The following is a 20,560-nucleotide window of genomic DNA, read 5'->3' as shown; positions in this document are numbered from 1 at the left end:
TAGCCCTTAGGTGGGCGGAGTAGACAGAATAGAATGCTGGGAAGAAGGGAAGTGTGGCAGATGCCATTATTCTCCTGCCCAAGACAGATGCTGGTTAGACTCATGCCAGTAAACCACAGTCAAGTGGCGATACACAGATTAATAGAAAAAGGTTAATCAAGATGTGAGAGTTAGCCAATAAGAGGCTAGATACAATGGGCCAGGCAGTGTTTAATTGAAAACAGTTTTTGTGTAATTATTTCAGGGGTAAGCTAGCCAGGCGGCGGGACACAGCCTGCTCCTCCACACAACATCTGTGAGTTTGAGGCCAGCCTAGTCTGCATTAGTAAGATTCAGGAGAGCCAGACTTAGAAAGAGAGAGCCTGTCTCAAAACCTTAAAAAACAAAGAACAACAACAAAAGGATAAAATAAGTATATTTTTCTTTTTTGTAAGACAGTGTGCTCTGACCAATCCCAAAGTTATTATGGGAACAAAATAAAAAGTAAAAGACTAAACTGACATTCAAAAAAGTTTGTTTTCTAAAGCAACATTGATAGTGGTCCAATGATTTGAATTAAAAATTATATTAATATTTTAAACTAATAGGAAAAAAATACCTAATCAGGCAACTCTATACTTACGTGGCTGAAAAGATTTATTCTGGGATGGGCAGTGGTGGTGCACACCTTTAATCCCAGAAAATGGGAGGTAGAGGCAGGTGGAGCTTTGTGAGTTCAAGGTCAGCTTGAACTACAGAGTAAGATCCTAGACTGTAAAGGCTATACAGAAAAACCCTGTCTCAAAAAGCAAAATAATAACAACAACAAAAAAGATTCATTTACATTCAGCACTACTAAAATATGTCATTTACAACGTACATCTCTGCATCTGCTTACTATACTCAGACATGTTGTCTGGTCTTATTGATCGTAGAAATTTGATATACTCATCACTGTGGTATTTTGTCATTTCTTCAGCAGTGGCTTTATGGGGCCTCTGAAAAGAAAAACACCAAGATATTGAAATTATTAGTTATTAAAACAATTCTCAAGTGAGATGTATGAGTGCCCACCATCAGTCTGTTCAAATGAATTAGAACCACCTGAGTGAGATTAATTATGAAGGCAATCCAAACTCATACATTTGTCTTCCAGAACGAAGTTAGCCCCTCTGAAAGCCAAACCCACTCCTGCTTGGTAGAAAAGCTCACACGTTCAGACTCTCATCTGCACCCACCCTATTGCTCTTTAGCCACTGGCTGTCATCAACGTTTGCTTGAATCAGCTTAAGATCTACTTTGACCTTTCATTTATTCTAATTTTCATTCTGAAGAGCTCAATTTCACTTATGACATTCTTCTTCCACAGGACTTCCCACGTCTCTAAATTATCTGTACCTAAAGAAATGATTCCTATAGCACTGTTTAGGACTGTTGTAACCAGAGACTGTTCACTCGTTTCCCGGCCACCCAGACCCAAATAATCACAGAAACTATATTAATCACAACACTGTTTGGCCAATGTCTCAGGCGTATTTCTGATTAGCTCTTCCATCTTAAATTAACCCATTTCTATTATCTTATATTTTAGCATGAGGCTTGTTGTTTGTTACCTCTTGCTTCTTGGGCAGCTATATGGTGTCTGCCTCCTTGGGCAGCTATGTGATGTCTCCTTGACTCCACCTACGCTATCTCTTCGAGACTGGCTTTACTCGGCGAAGTTATTGGCCAAAACAGCTTTATTCATTATTATTATTATTCATCAACCAATATATTTACAGAAGGACATCCCACACCATCTTCTCTTTTCTGTCTTAATTAAAAAGGAATGTTTTAACTTTAACATAATAAAATTACATGTACAAAACAGCTATCAAGCAAGAATTATAGTTAAAATATTTAGTCGTAACATTTACATTTGACAAATTAAGAAAAATACTCTATCATCTATTTTATCTTTGTGTGTCCAAAGTTTTATATCTAATTTATACTTTATCATAACTAAGGAAAACTATAACTCTGTCTGTCTTCAACTCTTCAGAAGGATAGAATATTACCTAAGTAAACAGAAAGTACATTGTAAGCAACTTCCAAAACTCTATAATTGACAGACATATCTCACTGCCAGGATAGTCACCCAAAGTTTTTCTTTGCCATTGGGGCATCCACCTTCAGCCTACGGGCCCATAATATCTGGCAGACTTTTCCACGAAGCAGAAAATTTGAAAGGCCATTTTGCCTATATTAGCAGTTTCTCGGTCATTTTCTTCTGTGTCCTGGAGAATGTCTGGCAGTTTCTTCTGTGAAGCAGGAACCCTGAAGGACCATCCTGTCTTTTGGAAAGTTCAGCATCACTTTTCTGTGGGTCCTGCATGTCCAGTTCATACAGTACACCATCAAGCAGTCCAGGCAAGAGCAGTTTTTTGCCCAAATGGCTAGCCTCATCACAATGAAGGCAAATTCCGTAACGAGTTTCTTCAATGCCCATCAACCTCTCTGAAGTAATTGGTGCTGGCAGAAGCAGACATGTCTCACGGTAAAGGTTCTGGGCATCTTTCTCCTTCTGCAGCTACATGGCGTCTCCTGGACTGCCTACTCTCTCTCTATATCCCTGTTCGGATTTCACACCTCCCTCAGCAAATCCTACCGGCATGTACCACCACAACCAGAGCACAGAATAGGTGGAGTCAAGGATATGCCACGTAGCTGCCAAAGGAGGCAGACGTCATATAGTTGCCCAAGAAGCAGGAGGTAACAGTGAGCCTTGTGGTAAAATGTAAAATAATAGAAATGGGTTAATTTAAGATATAAGAGCTAGCTAGAAATACGACTGAGAAATCAGTCCAACAGTGTTAAAATTAATATAGCTTGTGTTATTATTTCAATCTGGGTGGCAGGGAAACTAACAAGCAGTCTCTGGTTACAAAATGGTGCCCACTGTCTGGCATGGATACACATAAGACCTAAAAAGCTTAAGAAAAAAAGGTGGGCCTTCTAAACCCACAAAAATGGGAGCCAAGTGCAGCTTCTTGGTAGCTGCATTTTTTTAGGATAGGCTCTGTTTGCTGGCAAGCAGAGATAATACTCCTTTAAAAGAAGGCTTTCTGATGCAGTATTAGCAGCAAAACCTGCACAGCTTCTTTAAGAAATGGCAGCTTCCTGGTTCATGCTTGCCTCACGAAGTCTGGTTCTTTTGGGAGGTCCTACACTTAAATGTGGTTTTGTGAGCAGTGTGCTATTACCTGCTTAATGGAGACATAGACCTGCTACGTCCCTGGAGCTGGGGAGGTAAGCATGGCTCACAGAGAAGGTGAACAAATCTCCGCCATGATGGACCGAGTGGAATTAGAGTTGGCCCTAGCCGTGCCTACTTATCATAAAAAAAAAAAAGTGCTCCTGGTCAGAAAATGATTACCGATATGTCATAAAAATAGGTTCAGATAAAAAAAGAACCTCTAAATGGGTCACAGTGTTGGATAAATGTACATGGGCTTATGAGAAAGAAGAAAAAGTACAGAAAGTCATAGATTAAAGTCATAAAGATAACTAAATATTAAAAAGTAATAGAGTAAAAAATAAGCCACATAAAGACGGAAAACACTGGATTATGTATATTATTGTGTTTTCTTTGACTTTTTGGACTGGGAATGAGCTAAGTACAGAGAGACATTTCATTGCATGGGCTGCTAAGCTAAACCAACACACACATACATATACATTTTAAAAGTATCTTGACTTCAAAATTTGAGCCTAAGGATATGTTACTTTGGAAAAGAGGTTCTGCTTTGTTTCCATAAAAGATGAGAACCTATGGATTCCTTCCAGGCTAATGTGGTCTGATGGAACAAGACCAGATGAAAGGTCTTAGCTTACAGACTTAGTAAACTGTTTCAAATCCTCTTCTCCTTGAGCAGTTAAGCACCATTCTATCTTACACTTTTTATATACACCCCTGCCCTCATTGTGCAAATTCATAAGGTGGCTGTGGATCTTACACTATTTTTATTTACCTGGCTATCATTAACAGTAATGTAATATATATATAATAATTATATATTTATATATTATAATTATATATTTATATATTACATATATCATATACATGTATGTGATAACCAAATAAATTAAGATTAATTTTCTATAAATCTTGCAATAGTCCAGATCAATTCTTAAAATTACATTGTATTTACTTATTTTTGGAGGTGTGTGTTTCATTGCACCCATGTGGAATCTAAAGACAACTTGGGGGAATTAGATCTCTCCTTCCACTTTGAGACTTCTGGCAATTAAACTTAGGTCATTAGGCTTAGTGGTAAGTGCCTTTCTTTATCTATTAAGTTATCTCACCAATATCAGGTCAATTCTTTTAAGCAGTACAGGCAACACAACAATATTGTCACAAAAATATTTGGTATATTGGGCAAAGTTATTCTTCAGAAACATGGCCCAAGACCAGGGTGGACTGAGGTGGTGGTTTGAGATGATCAAGGAGGGAAGAGTCTACTCCTATGTAGACTTTCTCTGATGAATAAAACCAAAAGAGCCGTCTTCTCTCAGATCTTTTCATTTACTAAATGAATCTCCCACAGTAGTGTACAAAGAAGCTTTCAAATACTAGTTTAGAGAAACAGTGCCAAAGGAATACTTACATATATTTCCATCTTTCGGTATAAACCATAATTTAGCAGCAAGTTATGAGTCATCCGGATTCTATGAGGTTTCATGGGATGACCCTGGCCATAATAATAATTTCCAATATCACCTAAAAGACAAAATATGGCTATTAGATAACACAGACATTTATGTTTGTGTGTTCAACCTTAAAAAATTATCACTTAAAGAGTTGTTTAAAATTAGATTATTTGGGCTGGAGAAATGGCTTAATTGTTAAGAGCACTGGTTGCTCTTCCAGAGGTCCAGAGTTCAATTCCCAAAAAATCACATAGTGGCTTACAATCATCCATAATGGGATCTGATGCCGCCTTCTGCCATGCAAACATGCCGGAAAACAGACCACTCACGTACATAGCAAATAAATCTTAAAAAAAAAAAAATCCCTTAAAAATTACTTTTGTAACATTCAAATTTTACTAGCAACCTAATATATTATGCAGCTCTTATACATGCTGAGTACTCGATTTCTTTGTAGAGAAAGGAAAATTTTTCTGGCTTTTAGTTTTCCAATTTTAAAGTGAAACCCATTTTTAGTGGGTTTTTTTCATTGTTTATTTTATAAATTTAGATACATAAAATGTATTTCTTCAAGTTTGGAGTATATTTAATTTGTTCAGCTAGTATTGGCTTCTTGAATAACTTCCTAGTACCCCACAGAAATCTCTTACAGTTGAGCTGGTGTTATGGGAGGGCTTAAGTGTTCAGTGTCTATTAGGGGAGATTGGTAACTGAAATTTAGGGTCTAAAGGAATTTTTGCTATGCGACACATTCATGGCATTTTCAGGGTAGTAAGAACAGTTTTGTCATCACGACTAGACAGTTGTAGCCTGTCAAAGTGTCTTAGATCCCAATGTCTTAAAGCTAAAATCTGGTTTTCATCAACAAAATACTTTTAGGTAAGGTTGTACTTACCTTATCATAAAATATTGACAATGAGAAAGTGAACAGACTTAGAAAAAAATATGTATGTCTTTTCTAAGGTAAGGGATTCCATTAAAAAATGTGTTTATTTGTTTATTTCTATTTTATGCATCCGAATGTCTACCTGCATGTACATAAGCAGACCACATACATGCCTGGAGCCCGTGGAGATCAGAAGGTGTCAGATCCCCGGAACTGGAGTTACAATGGCTATAAGCCACCATATGTGTGCTGGAAACAGAACCTTGGGTCCTCAGCAGGTACCTCCAGTGTTCTTAACTGATAAGCCATCTCTTCAGCCCTATAAGGGATACTTTCTAACAACAGCAGTATCAAGCAGGAAATGAGAAATTACCAGTAACATTAGAGTTTACATAACATGTTCAAACACTTGTTAGGACAGTTGAATTGATTTTAGCAGCCTGCAAATATGACTGTTTCAATAGTGGTTTATACACTAAAAGCTAGACACCAAACCTCTCCTAGCTGCCCTTAAAACAATAGAGCTTAAGCTCAGCGCAGGGATGTACATCCAGTACTTGGGAAAGCAGCAGGGCAGATCTCTGTAAATTCAAGGCCAACCTGATCTATCTACACACAGTATTCCAAGCCAGCAGAGTCACATAGTAAGAACCTTTCTCAAAAACAAAACAACCACCTTCAGAAACTTCCCTAATAATACTGTTCCATTTGTACAATGGAAACCAAAGATTATGATGTTTCATACTATCTAGTTGACAATCATCCAGGAAACATTTGCTTTTTTTCCCCTTAAGATAAAATTCTAGCCATGTATCCCAGGCAGGCATTGAATTCATGATCCGATTTAGAGACCATATACTTTTGTCATGACTCCCAGCTGAACATTCATTTTGTAAAACCTGTCTCCTAACAGTATGACTGAATTTGTTGGTATAGTACCTCCAATTTATTTAATTTCATTTTCAACACAAGCAATCTTCTGCAGACTATTTACAAATACAGGACTACTTAGAATGCTGGCCATCTTTTCAAAGACGAATCCAAACTGCAGAGTGAGGAACAGCACATGTCGCTGGCCTAAGTAGACAATGACTTTTTTGTAAATTATATTTCTGTTATGGAATAATCTTTATGTACACTGTGAAAATGTGTCTTTGCAAAGGAACCTTCTGGTTGTTTTAAAAAAGAGCTAAATGTCTAGTAGCTAGGCAGGAGGTATAGGCAGGACTTCAAGGCCCAGAGAGGACTCTGAGAAGGAGAGGCAGAGAAACCAGTCAGATATGGAGAAGAAACAGGAGGTGCAAGATCAAAGAGAGGTAACAGTCACATGGTAGGTAGAACACAGAGTAATAACATGGGCTAAGTTATAAGAGCTAGTAGGACAAGCCTAAGCTAAAGCTGGGCTTTCATAATTTACAGCAAGTCTCTATGTTTATTTACTTATCATTTGGGAGCTGGCTGGCGGAACAGAGAAAGACTCATTATTTACGGCATACAATATGGGGCTCAAATATCCAAATACAGGGTCTGAGAAAGTTAAAAAGGAGTTCTGGACAAGGAGTCAGGTGTGGATTCTTAGTCCTAGTCAGGAAGACTGGAGCTTGGCAGCATACAGACATGCCTGCGGGCTGAAGTCAGTACCAGTGCCATGTGCTAAGCTGAGATGCACAGATGCTGACATGGCAGTTTAAGATTTGTCACACATGGTCAGAGAACACCGAAGGTATTTGAAAACCTCTAAAAAGGTATACTGCATTTAAAAATGTCCTTAGATACTGAAGAAAATGGCTGTAGATAGTCATAGAAAAAATAGTTTAAAAATAATAAAGTATTTAAAGACAGAGTACAGGGTATTTTTTAAAAAGCAGAGTAAAGATAGGAAATACACGGGGCATCTGGACCTGTATGATACTTTGTTGACCTTGAAGTTTTGAATGCTAATGAACAGGGAATGCCAACTGCTGAGATCGACACTGGGCTGTAGAAGGGACTGCTGAATTAAATCAGCCTACCTACTTTAGAGATGTCTTGGCTTCAAAGTGGAGTCCAACCATGTGTTACGCTGGGGGAGAGGTTATGCCTTTGTTTCCACAGGAAATGAAAAGCTATGGATTCCTTCAAAGTTAACGGAGATTAGATTTGACCAGAGGAGATGCCCCGAGGATCTTGGCTGCAGACAATAAGGAAAAAAGCCAAGAAAGACTACAAGACAGGTGATGTACAAGCTGATCTCTCGACATGGGAACAGCTCTGAGACTGGATGAGAGATAATAAATCTTGTTGGCTAGAGAATCCTCATGACTAATATTATTGCATGTCATCCTTTCATATGACATATACAGAGATTTATATTATAGATTGGTTATGCATTTCAAACTAACTTAAAAAGTTGAGAGATGTCTGTTGCAGGAGATCCTTCCACTCCTCTAGACAATAGCCACTGAGATACCAGCCCATTGGGGCATGGTCTATCTCTTTAAAAAAGTGGCCACTTCCCTCTTCTCTCTCTCTTGTTTCCTGCTGCACTTTCGGCGACTAGACTCCCTTCCTGATTGCGCAGAGGGCTGTTGTCTGGGATGGTGATCTGTAAGATTTTTCCCCTTTTAAATAAATACCATCCTATTAATCATAATTCCAAACTGGTGTGGGATTGTTTGTTATTTACGCCTTCATCATCTGGCGCCCGAACGTTTGGTTTTAGGGCCCCTCCTTCCCCCGCGCAGCTGCCTGCCACCAATTCAGCTTGGTGCTAGCCCTCCCTCCCTCAGCCGTGGCCTGTGCCTTGTGCGTGGAGCCAGCAGTTTAATATAAATCATCACGCAGTGGCTTTTCTTGCTGCAGTTCTTTATATTTTCCCTTTAGACACCTCAGATTGACTTCAAGTCCCCACACACCCTATCGTTTGCCTCCCACGTGGAGGCCCGCGTAGTCTCTGCCCGCATGGTATGCTCTTTTCTGAGTCGTTTTTAAATCTCCCTTGCAAGCACAGCTCTTAAGTGTCACGAACCAGAGCACACGGTTGCCGAAAGCTGCAACCCCTCGAGGCAACTCTGTCACGTGGAGGCATACACGGCTTCTGGGTTACTCTTCTCTACCCCTGGATTCTGGGTTTATGGTTCCGCATACGGAATGGATTTAATTACGTTTACTTTGTTGAGCAACTTGCATTTCTTTAACAAATACTAAGGCGGACACTGAAACAGGACCCTGTTTTCTTCGCGACTTGGCAACACCGCCACCTGCTGGATAATAGGTAAAATGGCATTTTTCGTTTCCAACACAAATTTTACTGTTTTGTTTACTATTACAATGGATTATATCATGCAAGGTTTATATGGCTATGGGGATAACTTAATTTACTGGTTACTAGGTTTCAGTATTCTTTTGAATATTCTATCATTTAGGAAGATTATGGCACTCCTAAGAACCATACAATCTTTACTAGAAACTCATGCAGGTCAGGAGATGGATTCAAAAGAGACAATAATAAAAAGACTTGAAATGATTGAAGAAATTATTGGAGCTGGTGAACAGAGTAATAAGGCACAAGGAAAGGATACAATGCCACGACCAGCTATTAGAACTGGCTTACCCAGGATTTTAGCGACATACCCTGAAATTTATTCTGACAAAGCGTCAACTTCTAAAGGCTCAAAGAGAGTCAGAGAAGCTAGATAGACACCAATAGCAATGAATGATCTAAAAGAAATTAAGCAAGCTTTTGTTAATTTTGACTTGCACTCTGCATATGTTAAGGAAATAATAAGGACTTGGGCTTCTAATGCTAGAGCTACCCCCATGATTTCCATCAGTTAGTGTCTGCAGTTTTAGATGATAGACCTTCCTTGATGTTTGGAATCTATTTCAGAGAAGAATCCAAACATATAGAACAGCAAGGAAGAGCAAAAGGTGTGGAGGTTTCCCAAGATCAAATTCTTGGTGCAGGAGAATATGCTGATCCACAGGTCTAAGCTCTTTATGACGATGAAGTACTGTGTTTATGTCACCAAGCAGCTCTAAATGCTTGGAATAGGATACAAGATCAAGCAAAAAGGGTTGAATCATATACCAGAATTAGGCAAGGACAGAGAGAACCCTTTATTGACTTTTTGCAAAGATTAATTAAGGCTCTGGATATAGGGGTAACAGACCCAGAAGCTAGACGAATACTTCTTGAATCTCTAGCTTTCGAGAATGCAAACATAGATTGCAAAAAGATTTGGGCCTTTAAGGTCTAGATCAGCACCTATGGATTAATGGATTCAGCATACGATGAATGTTGAGATATTTAGCTATAATAGTGAATCTTGGGTAGGTGAAGCGATTTCCAAAGCAATGAGGAGACATCAAACTGCCAGGTGTTTTAATTGTGGTAAATTAGGACATCTGAAAAGGGATTGCAGGCAAAGAATTTCTAGGAATAATATCCCCTCTGGGAATGACAAAAATAGGAGACCTCAGCCTTCAGGTATATGTAGGAGATGTAGTAAAGACTGGCATTGGTTCAACGAATGCAAGTCAACAACAGACAGACAAGACAACCCGATACCGTCGGGAAACTCCATGAGGGGCCTCTCGCAGGCCCCCAAGACAACAGTGGCCCAGTCATTCCCAGTCACAGTGGAGAATGTGCCTCACCAAGAAAATTAAAAGCTCCAATTTCTACTGTAAAAAGTAATACTGGTCTAAATGATGAATTACGCGTGGAGGATGAGTCAAAAAACCCAGTAGAACAGAGTAAACGTATATTTTGGCAGACTTCTATTAACGATCAAAGACCAAAGTTAAGAGTCTGTATAAATGGCACTTTTATTGAAGGCTTATTAGACACAGGTGCGGATGTAAGTATCATTACTCCAGAATCTTGGCATCCGAATTGGCCTGGGAATTGGAACCCTATCTCGTGTAAAACAAAGGACAAGATGGGCTGAATGCATAGGGTCCGAAGGGCAAATAGGAAGACTAAGGCCATATATAGCCAATATTGCAATAAATTTATGGGGTCGTGACCTGCTACAGCAATGCAATACCCAGATTAACATTCCTGTATTTCCAGGAACTCATAATTCTGGGAAGGATATGATGAGGTATTATGGAAAAAGGTCACCAGCCATTCAGGCTGTACAAGAACATACAGCAAATACCAAACCTTTAGAGGTATCAACAGCCCTACCTTTAAAATGGCTAACTGAGAAGCCAATATGGATCAAACAGTGGCCTCTAGCTGAAGATAAATTACAGGCATTGGAACAGCTGGTGCAAGAGCAACTAGATGCTCACCATATTGAAGAATCAACCAGCCCTTAGAATTCTCCTGTGTTTGTTGTTAAAAAGAAATCTGGTAAATGGAGAATGGTGACAGATTTAAGAGCTGTCAACAAGGTAATTCAGCCTATGGGCCCAGTACAATCTGGAACTCCTTTGCCTTCTCTATTACCAAAAGGATGGCCTCTTATAGTTATTGATTTGAAAGATTGTTTTTTCACTATACCGTTACAAGAAAAGGATAGAGAAAAATTTGCCTTCACAGTGCCTACTTATAATTCTCAGCCTAATAGGAGATATCAATGGACTGTCCTCCCACAGGGTATGCTCAATAGTCCTACATTGTGCCAATATTTTGTAAGTAAGCCATTGGAAATAATTCGTAAACAATTCCCCAAGTCCATCATTTATCATTACATGGATGACATCTTGTTATCTGATTCAAATAAAGATACTTTAGAAAGGATGTTTGAAGAAGAAAGTCTTGCCTAGGTGGGGATTACAAATTGCCCCTGAAAAGATTCAAAGAGGAAATTCTATTAATTACCTAGGTTACAGAATAGGGTTAGAGAAAATTAAAACGCAAAAGGCACAAATTAGGAGAGACCGGTTAAAGACTCTTAATGACTTCCAAAGATTGTTAGGAGACATTTCCAGTCTACGACCAGCTGTTGGGATAACACCTGATCTGATAGTTCATTTAAACAAAACCTTAGATGGTGATAAAGATTTGAATAGTCCAAGAAAACTGACAGCTGAAGCAGAAAAGGAACTGACAATGATTGAGGAAAAATTACAGGAGGCGCATGTGGATAGGGTGAACCCAAATCTTACCTGCATCCTAGTCATATTGCCTTCCAGAATTTCTCCTACAGGGATTCTAGTGCAGAGGGAAGATATTATTTTAGAGTGGATATTTATACCTAATGAACCAAGTAAAAAATTAAAAACTTATGTGGGAAAAAGTCTCTGAATTAATTATAAAAGGTAAGCTGAGACTTCGTCAACTAGCAGGTATAGACCCAGCAGAAATTATAGTGCCTTTTACCACTGAAGAAATAAAAAAGTTATGGGAAGACAATGAACCATGGCAAAGAGCTTGTGCTAATATTTTGGGAGAAATTAATAGCAACTATTCCAAAAGTGATAGACTTAACCTCATAAAGAGAACTTCTTGGATTCTTCCTAGAATTGTACGTGATGCTCCAGTAACTGGAGCCCGTACGTTTTATACTGATGCAAATAAATCAGGGAAAGCAGGTTAAGTCAGATGAATTGAGTAAGGTGAAACAAAGCCCTTATAATTCTGTCCAGAAGGCAGAATTATATGCCATTCTTATGGTGCTAAGGGATTTTAAAGAACCTCTTAATATAGTTACAGATTCACAATATGCAGAAAGAGTTATCTTGCATATTGAAATAGCTGAATTTATACAAGATGACACAGAGTTGACTTCATTGTTTATTCAGGTACAAGACATAATTAGGAATAGGATTTGTCCCATAACACACATCTGGTCCCATACTGGTCTGCCTGGTCCTCTAGCACAAGGTAACGCTGAGATTGATCAATTATTGATTAGAAGTGTGTTGCAGGCCTCAGAATTTCATAAAAAGCATCATGTCAATAGTAAAGGCCTAAAGAAAGAATTTTCCATTACATGGCAACAAACTAAAGACATTATAAAGAGATGTCCTACTTGTTCTTTCTATAATCAAACACCGTTGCCTGCAGGGAGTAACCCAAAGGGTACTCAAAGGAATGAAATCTGGCAGATGGATGTGTTCCACTTTATGGAATTTGGTAAATTAAAATATGTACACCACACCATAGACCACACCATATTCAGGTTTTCAATGGGCTACTGCCCTGAGCTCAGAAAAGGCTGATTCAGTAATCACACATTTATTGGAAGTTATGGCCATCATGGGTATACCTGCACAAATAAAGACAGACAATGGTACAGCATATGTATCTAAGAAAATGAAATGCTTTTTTGATTATTATAATATAAAACATATTACAGGTATACCAAATAATCCTACAGGTCAGGTAGTTATAGAAAGATCAAATCGTACTATAAAGGACATGCTGAACAAACAGAAAGGGACAGAAAATACCCCCAGAAATAGATTGCATAATGCTTTATTAACCTTGAATTTTCTTAACACTTATGAGAAAGGAACAACAGCGGCAGAAAGACACTGGATAATGGAAATGTGTGCTGAACTAAATCAACCGATTTATTTCAAAGATGTGCTGACCTCTCAATGGAAGCCAGGAGATGTGCTACGTTGGGGAAGGGGTTTTGCTCTTGTTTCCACAGGAGAAGAAAAATTGTGGATACCATCAAAAAGTTTCGATTTAAAGAGGAGAAACCTCTTGGAAAGGAAAAATGACAGCTCATCCACAATGATGATATTCATACAGGTGGTAAGAAAAACATATAGTACGGGGGCAGGGTTCTCTTCTTATCTCTGCAGGAAAACACTCATCTTCAAAAAATTCAAGGGACTCTGGATGTTGGAATACTGACAGATGGAAAATATTTACAACCCAATAAGAATCGGCAAGAAAATCAAATAGGTTCTGTAAGTGAAATTATTCTACACTTATCTTTAAATATGTATTAATGTGCATTTATTTATAAATATATAGAGCTGGTTTTGAAGTTGGACTCTGGCTCAGTCCCTCTCCAATTCCAAGCCTGTTGGTAAGAGAAAAACCCAGAGATTCTGGAGTTTCCGTCTCATGTCAAGAGCCATGATATAGGACAGTACCCCTGGTACTTGAGTACTGACGTGAGCCACCAAGTGGGTGCTGAGAATTGAACCCAGGTCCTCTAAAAGAGCAGCAGTGCTTTAAACTGCTGAGCCACCTAGCCCCCTTCTCTTTTCTTAATTTATAGACCTATATGGTCTCTGTCAGTTAGATAATTTGGGTATATTTAAATGTTATCCCATTTTTTTGTTCAAATACTTAAATACATTTTACCAATCAAGAATATCCAGAAAAACTGAACTCAAGATAAAAATACATAAAGTACTAAAACTGGGGCAAAATTCTATAATCAAATGTATTTCTGAAGCAAAAATATGTAACTATCACAGTAAGTGGAGTAAAGATAATAAATGGAATTATATTAATTCAGGATAAAACTTGTACTTTTCAGATCATTTTAATTTCAGGACTGAAAAGTATTTTCACACCTGCACACAGATAAGCTGTCAAAATTAATCAAGAAAAAAACGAATAAAAAGACTACTATGTACTTTTTGTCAGCCACACAGCACTGGTCCTGTAAAAGGTTCTAACACAGCTGGCCCTCTGCTGGAAAACATCCTGGGCTTGGGTTTTCACAATACTGCGTTCCTCCAGTTCCTTCCCTAAGCACATTTCCTCCAACACTCTTCCAAGTTCGTCCATTAAACAAGAGCCGGCTACTGGTCAGGCAGGTACAAAGTGAGGTGCCCAAGTACTCCAGGGATGGCGTTCTGTCCTGTGCCTTTTCTCAGAAATGGCTCCTGGTGCTGTGTCTCTCCATATCATCTCCTTCAACACCTCAATGATTTATGAGCTTGTCCGCTGGGAAATACAATCTCAGTAGCTTCTCCTCCTCCCTAGGTTTCAGGCTCACAGAGGTCACTTTCCTAAGTATTTTCATTTGCTCTAAATAAAGATCTCAAATACATGACAGCAAACATTGAGCCCCTGAGGAGTTTAAACAACCTCAATGTGTAGTCTCTCCTCTATCCAAAAGCTCAATCTAGAAATCACCATTCCCCAGCTCTAACCCCATGTCCTAGCTACCAACATTTTTCACGTTTTCCTCTATAAACCATTCTTCAACTGTACCCATTTCTATCCAAAATACAACTGTTTCATTTTATGTAGACAAAGATATTTAATTCTTGTTTTCAGCCTATATCCTACCTCTTGCAAATTAAGACAGGCTTCTACTCTAAAAGCTTCAAGACACTTCCTAAATATGTCAAAATCTTTGCCAATCAAGTTTGTTGTGGCCTGGCCCTTTATGGCTTGGCCCTGCACCCCCTAGCTCCTCATGTCAGCTTCTGGTATGACATCTTTGGTATGACACTCTAAGGTCTTGGCCTCTGCTGTGTCGTGGGGAGGACGTCTTAAAGGCTGCTATATTTTCTTCCTTGAGATGCTTGTCTGTCACTCCACCAAGGGTTCTTTTCCTCCCTTACTCTATGACAAACATTCATTTCCTTTGTAAGTAATCTTAGTCTACATGGCACACAGCAGGGACTTAAAACATTCTCATGTTTCTGAGCCCAAAATTGGCTTCATGCACTGGAATAAAAGCCACCAGAACTGTGAGGCTGACTGTGACCATGGAAAGAGTAGAACACTAATGTAAGAGCACCACATTTCATCTGCGAGCATGAGGAATTTCACTTTTCTTCACCAACGCCAACTGCTTAAAGAAGTTGCTTAACATTTACATTTTGTTAAGAAAAAGAAACAATTAGTATATTTTTGGGCAACAGCAGAACAAAACTCTACAAATGAAAAAACTTTGAATTTCAGATGCTAACCTTTCCTTAGACAATAAAACCAGAACCAGTGTGGGAAAGGAAAGTGGTAGTCTAAGGGAGTGGTCACCTGCTTTCCCCTGTGAGAGGTAGACCCCATCACCCTCCTGCCTGTAACTGAAGAGCTAAAGAGCATGGTGAGGAGGGAGAGCTGCTCCAGTCATTAAGAGCACTTACCACTCTTCAAGAAGACCCAGGTTTGGTTTCCAGCATCTACATGGCAGCTCAGAACCACCCCTTTCTCCAGCTCCAGGGGACCCAACACTCTCTTCTAACCTTCAAGGGCACCATGAAGCATATCATGTAGGCAAAACACTCACAGATATAAATCAAAATTGTTTTCAAAATAAAAACTGTGTATGAATGTCTTATGTGAATGGGCTCTACCTACGCTATTCATAAAGACTCACTAGTCATTCTTCATCAATAATTCAAAGTTCAAGTTTACACACTGTCCTCATGAAGCTTTTATTCTAGTGGGAAGAGAAAAAAAACTTGAGCCATAGAAATGACAGACAAAAAAACAAAAATGGCAATTGAGGACCAAGGAAAGCCTCTCGGGGGGGGGGGGGGGGGGGGTGAAATGTGAGGGAGGCCAGGGATCAAGAATTCTGTGGGAACGGCATTCAAAAGCACAGAAAATGTCTTTAGAGTTACCTATCAAATTTAAATGTTGTGTGCGACAAACACCAATATTCACAAACTGCTGCAATACTTCATTAGCATGGGTCTGTAACCAAAAAAAACAATTATCCATTTCATGGACAGTAAAGATTTATACAGCAGCTAAAGGCTAATGCAGCTGTACTAAAAGTTACCTGGCAGAAGACACTGATGCCACCATTTTACACAAAAGTGAAACAGATATGAGAAGAGCTGGCTGCTCTGTAAAGCCTTGTATCTGTCAGTCAGTTAGGAGGACACTGGGAAGCATGCCTTTGATAAGTGTGATGTTTCTATCTGGACCATGTCTCCAAACATTCTGATTATGATTATCTCCATCAGAGAAAAAAATAAACAAAGCATAAAGCAATTGGTGCTTAATTATATAAATTATGCATACATTCAAGTCTCTTTATTGTATACATCAGAAGGCACTGCATGATTGATCCCAAGCTTCACTCAAAACAAGGCATAATTTACATTTCCAGATAAAATACTAAAAATGTGAGCATTGCAATTAGAACCAAATGTAACTCAGTCTGCTAAATTAGGCTTAAGTAGAGAAAAATAACATCAGTTTATGGTGAGAAAGGATCTTAGTATTTATCTAATTAGCTATAATTTGCTATATATCATTTTACAAAGTATTGATCTTTTAGTATATAAAAGAATGACTGTCAGGCAGTGGTGTTGCTGGGCAGTGGTGGGGGCAGAGACAGGAGGATCTCTGTGAGTTCAAGGTTAACCTGGTCTATAGAGTGGGTTCCAGAAGAGTCACAAAGAATGACCAACATTCAGAGAAGTGTTTCTGGAAAGTATGGAGATGACTAAATAGCCACAGCCCACTAAGAACAACTCTACTTTCCTTCTGCGGTAAAGGGATAGCTCATATATCCCAAGGCTCACTGAGTATCAGTGGCTCAGTGATCTAAAGGGCACACTTCTGTAGACTACAGAACATACAAAGAAAACGGTGTCTTCAGAAAGCACACAGAGCCAGCAGTAAACACTCTGAGTTGTTAAGAGGCTGTGCCTACTGGCCCGATTAAACCTCAAGAGTTTACAGAATTTGCTTCTTCACGCCTTTTCTTTTTTCTTCCCTCTCCTTCCTCTACCAACCGAGTTAAAACCAGCTAGCTTAGAGCAGCATGGTGCTGGCACACACCTTTAAACCCAGCATTTAGGAGGCAGAGGCAGGCAAATCTCTATTTGTAGCCGGCCTGGTCTATAGATCAAGTTCTAGGACAGTGAAGACTACAACGTCTCAAAAAACAAAACCCCAGCTAGCTTCAACTACTACATTATTTAAGTCCCATTACTACTGGCATTGCCCTTTGCCAATCCAACCCTTCGTGCATCTAAAAGTCACATACTTTTTTGGTACAAAAATTACTTTACTTGAATCCTCTATTCACATTTTAAAAGACAACTAAAAATCACTGCTTTTTTTTTTTTATAAACAAACAAGAACAGGGTTTTGGTAATGAAGATAGAAGTGTAGAGAATAATCTGTGCAGTAATAATCTGCATGACATCCCATGTTAATTAGCATAATCATGACATCAATTTAATAATCTCTGAAATTTTGTTAGCAAATATTCAGAACGTATGTAAGTTAAGTCCATTCTAAAGACATGCCAACAAAGAGCTGGACAAGAGATTGGAAACCCAGCAGATTTCCACCATCAGTTATACAGATGCATGCTTACAACTAGATAAGGCAGTTTGTATGGACATACATCAAAAATCACATGACTGAAAAATCCCTCCATCCTGCTCATCTCTGTGAGGTCACAGAGGGCCTATCCCGCCCTTCAAAAAAGGCTCACGCTGCCGGGCGGTGGTGGTGCACACCTTTAATCCCAGCACTCGGGAGGCAGAGGCAGGTGGATCTCTGTGAGTTCGAGGCCAGCCTGGTCTAGAAGAGCTAGTTCCAGGACAGGAACCAAAAAAAAAAAAAAAAAAAAAAGCTACAGAGAAACCCTGTCTCGAAAATAAAAAATAAAAATAAAAAAAGAAGGCTCACGCCCAAACAAGGACCTAGGGACAAATTGCCGCTCAGCAAACAACAAGAGTACTTCATGGTTCTCCAACACCAGAGCACCAGTTCTGACCGTTAAACCTCTCCCTTGACTCTTGGCTGGGCGGTGGTGGCCCATGCCTTTAATTCCAGCACTTTGGGAGGCAGAGGCAGGTGGATCTCAGTTGAGTTCGAGGCCAGCCTGGTCTACAAAGTGAGCTCTGGCATAGCCAAGACTGTTACACAAAGAAACTCTGTCTCGAAAAAACAAAAAAGGGGGGGCTATAATTATAATTTTTCAAATTAATTTATAGGGTTACATCCTTTCTAATGGATAAGAGGATGCTGGACAAGTGTTCACCAGGAATCCAACTTCGAAATATAATTCATGTTTAACTTGGCGTCTCTGCCCTCCATGATGGTGTAATTTCAAATAAATTCATTCAGCACATATGTAGTCCTCTTAAATTTGCCATTCAACTGGGCATGGCAGTCCATGCACTCTGGCACCTGGGCACTTGGGAGGCAAAGGAAGGAAGATTTATGGAAGTTCAAGGCCAGCCTGGTCTACAGAGCTGTCTTGAACCACCCCCTCCCGGCCCAAAAAAACAAAACAAAACAAAACAAAACAACAACAACAACAAAAACAGGCATTAAAAATTTCTGCCAAGCCAAGAACTATTTTCAAGTTAAAGTCAGTTTGATTCGGCCTCGTTGTCTGGGCTCTAATCTACTTCTCCAAGATACTGTGACTTCAACACAACAAATACAGCAAACAGCTCCCAATTTTGTGTCTCTCTGTAGAAATCAGGTCTTTCAGGTCAATGAGGCTAGGTCCGTCAAATTACTCCTCCTCCCAAGGTGAAACCTTTACAACAGGGCACTTCTTAGTGTAACTGAGACCATCTCAGCCAACAGAAGTCGGAGACTATTACTACTGCTTATATTCCAAACCACAGAATCCTCACCACCACCTAGTACACCTTCTACCTGTTTAGAATATTTAGTCCACTACTCAAAAGTTTCCTGCAGCAGAGTCCCCACCACACTGGGTCTGATGCTCTCCTAAACCCCCAGAGCAGGATATAACTGCAGCGCGAACAAAGAGCAACAAAGAAGTGGGTGGTAACAACCTCCTACAGAAGCAAGCTAGGACCCATCAAGTAGGAACAACTCCAAGCTTGCCTCCCTCCTCTTACCACTTCCCCACAGGCCTACCTAGCGCCAACTCAAAACCCCTAATTGTCACCGAGGAAGTGCAGCCCTTCCATATGAACCCTGAGAAAGTGGCGCTCAAAGAACCCGGCGAACAAAGGCGACGGATGGAGTCCACGCGAAACACGAGCGAGACAGCGCCGCTCTGCGAACTTGGCCCCCCGCCAGCAGTAACTCCTCCGCAGCCCCACCCGAGCCGCGGGGTCCCGGGTGAGGCTGGAAGCGCAGCGCGGACTGTATGCCGGCGAGAAGGGGGACCCGGCGAGCGGGGGAGGGGACAGGGACGTGGGGCGGAGCTCCAGGCCTCTGGCTTTGTGCAGTCAGGCCCGGGGTGCCAACTGGGGTTCCTCGGGGGCCGGTCCGAGGCAGTGGACCCCAAACACGCGCGTGTCCGTGCGGAGGACCCGAGAGGAGCGAGGGCGGATGATCCCGGGCCACGGCCGCGAAGCCGGGTAGGCCGTGTCCCTGTCCCCGCAGACAGCCACCCTAAGCACCCCGAGCCGTGCGTCCGCCCCGCCGCCCCCTCCCCGCCGCCCCGCCGCAGGCTCCCCGGCCACCCACCGTCATAGTAGTAGCACACTTTCTTCTTGCCGCCTCCTTGACTGTACGCCATGGGCTCGGGCCGCCGCCTCCTTCCCGGCTGCGGCTCCTCCTCCGGCTGCTCCCGCCCGCCGCGGCCCGGCGGCCAGACAACGGGGACTGAGGGAGACGGCGGGCGCACAAGGGCAGCCCGGAGCGGGACGGGAGCCGGAGTGGAGAATGCTGAGAGCTGGGAGCAGGGGTGGCAGCGGCGCCGACGCGCGACACTCGGCGGGGGAGGCCCAGGGTGGCGGGGCTGGGAGGTGGGCGCTACCACTGCGGTGGTGCAGGGGGAGGAGCGCGGCTGCAGGCGGTCCCAGCGGCTGGCTCGCAGAGGACGCCGGCGGCTGGGGCGGGAGCAGTGTACCCACACTTGGGTCGCATGCACTCCAGAGCTGCGAAGGAACCGGCCTCGGCCCCGCGCTCGGAGCCCGGGACCCGCAGCCGTCGGGCTCCCCCTCCGAACTGCGCGCACTGGTTGCGCCTGGACCGAGCTTGCGCACTCGGAGCCTGCTCAAACGTATCCCGGGCTGTCTGGACCCCTCCGCCGGGTCCCACGCCGCTCCCCTCCCCCACCGCCGCGACGCTCCGGCCCCAGCCCGCCACCTGCCGCTGCGGGGACCCCGAGGGGAACCCGCCGGAGCCCTCCCCGGGGATTCAGAAGATGCTGATCCTCGTCTCTGTGATGGTTGGAGATTCAC

The 20,560-nt window shown here is 41.4% G+C and overlaps 1 protein-coding gene across 1 annotated transcript in view; it reads right to left on the bottom strand.

Moving 5' to 3' along the window:
* The window catches only part of Hdac2 (histone deacetylase 2), a 34,295-nt gene extending 14,220 nt beyond the window's left edge, over positions 1-20,075 (bottom strand). Inside the window, exons 1-3 of the mRNA XM_041653645.1 lie at positions 19,842-20,075; positions 4,629-4,741; positions 860-977 (exon numbers count right to left, since the gene is read on the bottom strand). Of these exons, the coding sequence (XP_041509579.1) occupies positions 860-977; positions 4,629-4,741; positions 19,842-19,893 (283 nt within the window). The 5' untranslated portion in view covers positions 19,894-20,075. The remainder of the gene's footprint in view (positions 1-859; positions 978-4,628; positions 4,742-19,841) is intronic.
* Positions 20,076-20,560: the final 485 nt, after the last annotated feature.

The sequence above is a fragment of the Microtus oregoni genome, unplaced genomic scaffold (genome assembly GCF_018167655.1).
Source record: "Microtus oregoni isolate MIOR12 unplaced genomic scaffold, Mior012 000006F_ref0000085, whole genome shotgun sequence".
In the NCBI taxonomy this organism is placed as follows: Eukaryota; Metazoa; Chordata; class Mammalia; order Rodentia; family Cricetidae; genus Microtus; species Microtus oregoni.
The sequence above is the reverse complement of the archived record's forward strand: the minus strand, read 5'-3'. Positions and strand labels throughout refer to the sequence as shown.